General features: G+C 57.4%; 1 protein-coding gene across 1 annotated transcript; it reads left to right on the top strand.

Annotated features, from left to right (window-relative positions):
• Positions 1-3299: 3299 nt before the first annotated feature.
• FGF19 (fibroblast growth factor 19) lies at positions 3300-6920 on the top strand (the record flags this gene model as incomplete). The annotated part of the gene is made up of 3 exons (XM_079786887.1): positions 3300-3540; positions 3944-4047; positions 6606-6920. The coding sequence occupies 3 exons, from the start codon at positions 3300-3302 to the stop codon at positions 6918-6920; spliced, it is 660 nt and encodes a 219-aa protein (XP_079643013.1).
• Between the last annotated feature and the right edge of the window lie 1990 nt (positions 6921-8910).

Raw genomic sequence — 8910 nt, 5'->3', positions numbered from 1 at the left:
GGTGGACGGCTTGTCCCTGCCCCCAAGACCTCACAGTCCCCAGTTCGCAAGGGCAGTTGTCCTCTTTCTGAGGAAGATTTTTACCAACACCCAGAAGCTTCTGCGGTTACAAAGTACTCCTCAACCATGGGTGGGGCAGGGGACTGGGGAGGGGTGTGGGGAAGTGCTTAAGGAGTCGCGTCGGACACTGTCATGTAAATTTCTAACCATAAAGTGAAAAGAAAAGCGATTCTTTTCGTAATGCCAAGACTGGAAATGAAGCTGAACAACGTTTTCTTCGCTGCTGGGACGTGGGTTAGGAACAATGACAGGCTCATTTGCCTCCATCCCTCGGAGCAACCCTGACAAGGTTGGCTGAAGGAGGGCGACCCCAAGTAAAGGGTTCAGGGCCATGAGAAAGATCCCAGCTCACACCATGTCCAGGACAAAGCCGCCAAGCCCAGCCCTTCTGGCCATCTGCGCCTGAGAGCTGGGGCCGCGCCTGGTCTGAACGGGGCAGCTGGGATGACAGGGACTGGAGCTGGCTGGCGTTGCCCACTCCACTCAGTGAATGAAAGCTCGCCAGGTGAGTCAGCTGGCTCAGCCACCAGGACCAAATCAAGTGCAGTCTGAAAAAAGAAACACCGGCCCAGCCCAGCACCCTGGGGGCTGCAGGGGGCCGTGTGCTCTGAGAGGCTTGGGGAACTGGCCCTCACCTTCAGCTTGGCAGCTCTCACCTGGACAGCCTTAGCCGCAGCGCCCCCTGCTGGCTAGCGATGCCTTGTCTCTGGCCTTCTTGACTTTCTCCAACCACAGGGACCAGGGGCACCCACAAGCCGGCCCAGACTCCCCCTCGCAGCCCACAGGGGTGCAAACCCTTGCTGGTGCCTCAGCCTCCGGTTCCTCACACGTAGCACGGATTGAGCCTCTAAACTCTGAGCACTGCTCTGACTATGAAATGCCTGGTACTCCAGACAGAGCTTTGGGGCACAGCCATCACTCTTCAGGAGCCACACTCCGGGCACCTCATGTCCACTCTGCCATAGGACCACAGCACGAGGCTGGAAGCAGGCACGAGGAGGCAACGGGCCCAGCAGGTCCAAAACCTGGCCCGGGGGTGGATCTGTGCGGCCCAGGGTCTGACCCCAGAGCCCAAGCGAGCCCACACGGCCTCCCCCAGATGCCGCATGGCCTGGATTTACAAGCCCATCCGCCTGAGTTCAAATAACAGGCCCACCACTTAACATGGAGTGCATCCTGGGGTCACTCTCCCACTTTTCTAGGGCTCCCATCTGTTCAATGGGGCGGGGGGGGGGAACAAGGTGTCATGGGGGGTACTTGTGGAGGGTTAAGCCTGTAAACACCCATAACGTGCTTGTAACAGAATAGGAAGCTGCCTCCTCGGCCATCCTCCTGAGCTCCCAGATCAGGCCTGGGGGGCGGGGGACACTCTTTTCCCACCACCGCGGGGGCGGGGCCGCAGATGGGGGTGGAGCCCGAGGCTGGCGTCCCCCACTTCCCCCAGCCCTTGACATCCTCCTCAGGCCCCCGCATTCATCCAAGATCTTTAAAAACGAAAGCTGCGGGGGAGGGTAATTAACTTTAATAGGAGCCGCCTTCGATTTAAAGCCACAGGGGGGGAAGTAATTAGATTTAACAGAAGCCGAGGCTTTCTGAACCGAGGCACACGGCGTGGGGGTCCCCGCTCCGGAAAGCCTTGGAGATGGTGTCTTTTTTTTTGTAAAGACTTTCCTGGTGACATTTTCGGCGTGCTCCGTCATTAACGCCAGTCACTGGCTGGGGTGTGAACGTGGCCCTCGCTCGTTGAAATTCATTAGGCCTGGCACCGGGTTCCTTCCCGGAGCCTCCGCCGTTGGCCCTCCCCTCGCCTTTGCGCCGAGCCAGTGCAGCTCTTCCCCCCACAAGCCAGCCCCCAGGCCCCCACACCCCGGAGCTGGGGGTGGAGAAGGGCTGGAGGAAAAATGAGAAAGAATCCGTGTTGAGCCCAAGCCCCCCCGGGGAGGACCCCTCTCTTTCCCGCCAGGGCATTCTCTGGAGGTTGTCTGCATGTTCAGAGCATCCTTAGAGAAGGCCTCTGGTTTGCAGGAGCCACTTCACGGGGTGGCCCCCATTTCCCCACCTGGTGCCGGCCCCCACCCCGGCAGCGTGCGTGCGGCTCCGCTGCCCCTCCGCACCAGGTAAGGAGCCCCCCGAGCTCTCCATCCGCGCTGTGCTCAGGGACCCACGGACTGCACCAACGACAGAAACAGAGGCGCCCCCCCCCCCCCTTTCTGCCAGCGCCCGGGCCTGAGCTGTAAGTCAGTTTCTAACTCGGAGCTCGCAAGCCCCCCGAGCCCCAGAAGCCCCTGCACAACGACCGCGAGCGCGGCAGGCAGAGCCGAAACCCGGGCTGAAGCGCCATCTAGCGGCTCCCGCGCGACGCCCTATTGTTCTCTGGGGGCGGGGTTCGAGCCCGGCCCCGCCCCCCCCGTCGGGGTACAATTTATGGTTATGAAGTAAAGGGGGCCGGGGTGGAGGAGGGGCAAGGATCTGGAGAACACAAGCTGGGAGAACGTGAGCGGGTCCGAGCCGCAGGAGGAAGGCTGCGCGCGGCCTTACACCCCCGCGTCGGGTTGGGAGGGTCGGCACGGTCGCGGGAGGGAGCGAATGGGGCTTTTAAGGGGAGAGGGCCCTAAAGGGAGGCAACGTTTCTCCGGACAGGGGGTGAGGGATGCAAAGCTCAGTGCCCCCCAACCTCTAGTCCTGGCGTTCCTGCCCCCGCCCCAGCTAGCGCCCCACGACGAGCGCATTCTCTGGGGAGCCGCAGCCTGCAGGCGGGGCCCCGTCATCTCCTTTATTGCTTTATAAAATCAAACTCGCCCAGTCAAGAGCGACCCGGCTGCCCACCCCGCCGCCGATCCGCGGGGAGGAGCTCCTCTGAACACTGAATTGGGGCCTCCTCCGCCCCCAGATCCGGCGACCTGGGCGGGATCACTGGGCAGGGCCCCGGGAGGGGGCTGGGGCTGGAGGCGGGGTGTGAGTGGGTGTGTTGGGGGGCGGGGGCCTGATGCAATCCTGATAAGAAATGCTCGGGTGTCAGGGGCACCCACCCGCCGAGAGGGTAAGACGCGCTATATAAGGCCGCTAGCCTGGAGCCGCGGCGCCCTCGGAGCAGCGCACCCAGAGTGGACGGCTGGCTGGAGCGCCCTGCGGACACCCCACCTCCTCACGCACAGCCCCGCAGGGCGTCCCAGCTGCCGCCCAGACTCCCGCACCCCCCAGCTGCCAGGAACGGCGCCCCGGAGCCTGAAAGAGGTGCCATGCAAAGCGCGTGGAGCCGATGCGTCGTGGCCCGAGCCCTGGTCTTGGCCAGCCTCTGGCTGGCCTCAGCCGGGGGGCCCCTAGGTTTTTCGGACGCTGGGCCGCACGTGCACTACGGCTGGGGGGAGTCCATCCGCCTGCGCCACCTGTATACCTCCGGCCCCCACGGCCCTTCCAGCTGCTTCCTGCGCATCCGTGCTGACGGCGCAGTGGACTGCGCGCGGGGCCAGAGCGCGCACAGTGAGTGCCCGCCGGGTCCCCCTCCTGCCCAGGGTCCCTTCCGTCCTTCACCTCCTTCTACTACTCCCGCGGGGTCCCCACTCCCCATAACACCAGGTTTGGGCACATCCTCGTTCTGTACCCTCCCTGGGTCCCCCGACAGCGTGAGGACTGGGGGAGGGGGCACGGGTCCGTGGACCCACCACACCCATGGGTTACCCTCCCCTGACCACCCCCTATGGCTCCTACAGACCCTTCACTCGTGGGAATCCCAGGACTTGGCACCTCGGCGTCCCACTCCCTCCCTGGGCCCCCAATATCGTGAGGAGATGGGGGAGATGGGGGCAGGGTACGGGCACCGACCACATCCACCTATCGTGGGTCCCGCGGTCCTGGCTGCAGCTCTTTGCTTCTCTCGCATCAGGTTTGGTGGAAATCAGGGCAGTCGCCTTGCGGAAAGTGGCCATCAAGGGCGTGCACAGCGCCCTGTACCTCTGCATGGGAGGCGACGGCAGGATGCTGGGGCTGGTAGGTGTCGCCCACAGGCGGGAGGCGCTTGGACGGGGGCCAGCAGGGCGGGGGAGGGGCGCTGGATCCGATCCAAGGTTCCTCGGCTTCCTCCCGCTCCCGGGGCTCGGAGCTCCGAGGGGGAGGCTGGCTGCAAGGGCCGGACTAAGTTAACGTCCGACGTCTTTCTGCGGAAGTTTAGGGTCCCGGCCAGCGGCCCAGTGGCGGGAGAATGGGTCAAAGCCCCCTTTACACTTACAGTTGAGCCGAAGGCCGGCCCGGTCACTTGGCTGTCTGTGATATGAAACAGGAAAACCCACCTCGGGCCTTTCCAGGCTGGGCCTGCTCTTGGGTGGTCCTCGAATCGGCCCCCCTCCCCGCCGTATTTAACAAAGAAAAAGGGTGTATCTACAATTCGGATCTTTTACAAAAGGTCCCTCTTCAGACAACTCAGGGGCAAGTGACCTGTAGGATTGGCGATGTTTTTTAATTAACTTTTATCGACAAGGAAAACTTTTTGCAGGCCCATCCGAGTAATATTCCCTGCGTCCTCCCCCTCGGGTCGATCCCGGTGTCCAGCTCACCTGTGCAGCAGATGCCTTTAGGGGTGGGATGGCCCAGCTGCCCACCGAGTCTCAGGGCAGGAAGTGCCCGGAACAAAGACCGAGAGTTCAAAGGGAGCCCCCCTCCCCGGCCGCACTGCGGAGACTGTGTGTGGGCCTGGGGGCTCCACTGGAGGCACAGGGGCGGGGACTGCGCCTCCGGGAGGGCTTCCTTGCCCTCCCCACCCCCACCCGGGCAGCACGGATCTTTTTAGTTTCCCAAAATTGTGCTGTGGCTTTGAGGGTTGTTTAGTCCATCTATCCGGAGCCCTGTGTCAGGTTTTGTGGCGGCGTCCTGAGTGAAAAAGGACACGAATGGAGGCAAAGGAGATGATGTGCTTGCTGAAAGCCGAGCCGCTCAAACCCTTAGTTGCAACTTATGGGGGGTGGGGGGGTGGGGGGGTGGGCAGAGAATGGAAGGAGGGCCTGCTGGAGCTGGTGGGTCTAACCTACCATTCTCCTAATCCAAAAGCGGGGGTGGGGTCCACCTAAAAATCCAGTCTGCCTCTTGATCCCATGGGCATAGTTTAGCAAAAAATGAGGATTGAAAAAAAACAAACAAGAAAAGACATTCCACTTTCTCCTAGAAACTTGAAATCTTTTCATTTGTCTGGAAAAGAGAGTGAGATGCTAGCTTCTCCCGAAGTAAACTACTGGAGTCCATCCTTTGGTTTTACTCGCCTTGTGTATTTATCTATTTGTATTTACCTCTCCTGCTGTCTGGTGGCTTTATCCCCGTGCCTGGGCTGCGGGACCTTATCAGGGCCTTTATCAACACAGCGATCACCCACCTGCAGTTCAACGACCTTTGTTGGCTTGGGCAGAACTGAGACTGGGTGCCTCCTGGGGTTGTTTACTGCCCAGCCCTCCTGGCTCCCGGTCGTGGGCGGTCCTCTGGGTCCCAAAGGGGTAATGACACGAGTTGGAGTTGGAGACAGAACTTGCCCGCTGACACCTCTCAATCAACTATGAATGGTCTGGGCCCTGGCCCTGGTTTTCCTCCTCCCCCGCACATTTCCGGCCACCCCACCCCCTGCTGGGTGCAGGCGCAGTCCTAGGCCTGGGGGGGGGAGGGGGATGGCTTTATCTCCAGGATCCTGGCAGGCTGCCTGGATGGAACTGGAGGGGGCTGATGGTTCTCCCAGGGGCACCAGACAAAAAGGCCTAAGGACCTCTCAGTGATTCGGGTCCAAATGGGGACTAGTCTTTAATCTGGGTCCCAGGTCAGATTATGGGTGGTTCTTAATTAAAAGACGGATCCTAAAGCACAACAGTTCAGCAGTGTTTCCCAACGTGCCAGTGGACTTCGAGGGAGCTTTTAATGTCAATACTTATATATATTTACTGTAAAGAGATACCATGCCTCTGATTTTACGGACATTATTGCTCAGAACAAGACTACGTTTAAAAAGTGGCATTGCCTGGAAAATGTAAGGGATCAATGCAAAGTATATGCAGATGTTGAGTAGTCATGGAATCTACCCAAAGTGTGTGTGCGTGTTTGCAGGCTGTAAATTACAAAGGTATAAAAAGTACAGATGTAAATCTATATAAAGTACATATACTTAGCATATACATTTAATGCATTTAACATATACATAACATGAACGTTACGGTCCAGCACAGGGAATACAGTCAGTCATATTGTAATGATGGGGCCAGATGAATGCTAGACTTACAGGGTGATCACTCTGTAAATGATGTAAAAGATAAGTCACTGTTGTACACCTGAAACGAATGTATGGTATGCCAACTGCAATTGAAAAATAAAATTAATGAAATGAAATGAAATGATAAAAATGCTACAAATGTATATTGAAACGTAGTAAGCATACATCTCTGTATAAAAATAGGTACTCGCAGTACCTTGGTGTTTCATATCCTGCTCTACAGCCTTGAACCACTGGCTCACACAGGCCTGACGGAGAGCTGGAAGGGGTGCCCACCGGAGCTCACGGCTGTCTGTTCTCTCCGCAGCCTCAGTTCTCGCCCGAGGACTGCGCTTTCGAGGAGGAGATCCGCCCCGACGGCTACAACGTGTACCGGTCCCAGAAGCACCAGCTGCCCGTCTCGCTGAGCAGTGCCCGGCAGAGGCAGCTGTTCAAGGCCCGGGGCTTCCTGCCGCTGTCCCACTTCCTGCCCATGCTGCCCAGCAGCCCCGCGGAACCCGAGCCCCGCGAGGGCCCCTTGGAGCCGGACGCGTTTCCTTCGCCCTTGGAGACGGACAGCATGGACCCTTTTGGGATCGCCAGCAGCCTGAAGCTGGTGAAAAGCCCCAGCTTCCAGAAATAACCGAGGCTCCGGCCTCCTCCCAGGCCGGGACCCCGAGGCCTGTGGTGCTTGCAGAGTGGCCCTGGGCCCGTGTTCTATGTAGCTCTAGGAAGAAACGTGTAGAACTTGTACGTAGACAGTTTGACCTTGGCTGTGCCCGTTTCTAGGGGATAGACTTGTATGATCATAAAATTGTAAGTCCTTCACCCCCCTCTGCCTCCCAGGTGCTATCCCAGCTCCCTACCCTGAACTTGGTCGTTGTTTCCCACGTGCTGCCCCAGTTCTATGTGAACGCCGCCACCGACGGGGAACTCATTGTCTCTGGGGGAGTTCTGAAGCCAGGCTGAAGTTCTCCGCACATTCACCATAACCTCCGGCAGGGACAGCTAGGAGAAAAGTGGTCAGCTCCGAGTGGCGGCGGAAATGACCCGACCACACATGAGAATTGGTCCAGGTCTCCACTGCAAGCCCCCCAGGACAGAATTGACCCGGGTGCCGGCATGGCCCAGCAGGCTTCCGGGGCTCCCCTCCAGCGGGGGAGAACTTGAGAACTCCCCACACTGGCTGGTTCTGGGATGGAGAACCTGCCAGACTACTTGGTTCACCTACTTCCCCTGGGCCTCTCCTGCACACCGCCCAAGTGCTTGTTCCGGTCCCCCTCCTAAGACCGGCCATTCTGCCACCTGCTCCGAGGCACAGTCCCCTCGGCCCTTTGAGATGGACCCTCCCCCTTCCTCAGCTGACCTCCCCCCCCAGTTCTCCCATCACGTTGGGGCTCTGCCTCCTACCTGAGCGCTGTGGATATTGACCTGGAAAAGAGCAGGCGCCAGAAGCTGCTTCCGTGTCCTGGCCCTTTTGCCCGGGCACCGAGCCACTCCGCGGGGGCCGGGCAGCTTCCAACCTTAGGTAAAGCCCGCGGTCCATTTGAAGGCCCCACATCTTGCCAGTAGCGTGTGAAAGCAGCAAGGACGTTGAGTTTTCCCAGCACTTAGTTGCCAACGTGATATTTATGACTAACTTATTTTGTTCAATAGGCACATCTCCTTAGTTCCCTACTTTATTTATACCCCCAAATTGTATTTATGTGTGTACATGAATTTGGGTTGTTTTTTGTTTTTACATTAAAGCGAGTTTGTATCAAGTGGTGCGTTGTTACCAACAGGAATGTTGGAGGAGGGAGGCGAAGGGGAGGAGATGGTGGTGCCGTGTTTTTGCTGCGTCCAGGACTCGGCACTGCCTTCTGCAAGCTTTCTTTTTTCATTATAGTTGCTATTCGATATTTTATATTGGGCCCTGACTAGTGTGGCTCGGTTGGTTGGAGCGTGATCCTGTGCACCGAAGCGTCGCTGGTTCGATTCCCCCAGATATCCCGGGGCTTCGGGTTCAGTATCTGGCCGGAGTTTGTACGGGAGGCAACAGACTGATGTTTCTCACATCCACGGTTTTCTCTCCCTCTCTCCAAAGTCAATACACACATATTTTTTAAAAGAAAACTTAAATACTTTATATTGGTTTCAGGTGTACAGCATAGTTAGACATTTAATTTTTGAAATGATCCCCTGATAAGTCTAGTGCCCACCTGGCTCCGTACGTAGTTATTACAATATGATTGACTACATTTGCTGTGCTGCACTCCACGTCCCTATGATTGTTATATAGCTGGCAACTGGTGCTTCTAAGCCCCATCCCCTTTTCCACCCAGCCCCCCAGCACCCCCACCCCCGCCCCATCTGGCAACCATCAGTTTGTTCTTTGTGTCGATAATATGACCATGAGTCTGTTTCTGTTTTGCTTTTTCATTTATTGTGTTCTTTAGATTCCACATATAAGTGAAACCATACAGTATTTGTCTTTGTCTGACTTATTTCACTCAGCACCCCATCTAGGTCCACCCGTGTTGTTGCAGATAGCAAGATTTCATTCTTTTTGTGGCTGACTAATATTCCGTTGTATATATGTACCACCTCTTCTTTTTTTTAAAAAAATATATTTTATTGATTTTTTTTTTACA

The sequence above is a fragment of the Cnephaeus nilssonii genome, assembly GCF_951640355.1.
Source record: "Cnephaeus nilssonii genome assembly, chromosome: 13".
NCBI classification, from domain to species: domain Eukaryota; kingdom Metazoa; phylum Chordata; class Mammalia; order Chiroptera; family Vespertilionidae; genus Cnephaeus; species Cnephaeus nilssonii.
Note: the sequence above shows the minus strand (reverse complement) of the source record. Positions and strands in the feature narration are given on the sequence as shown.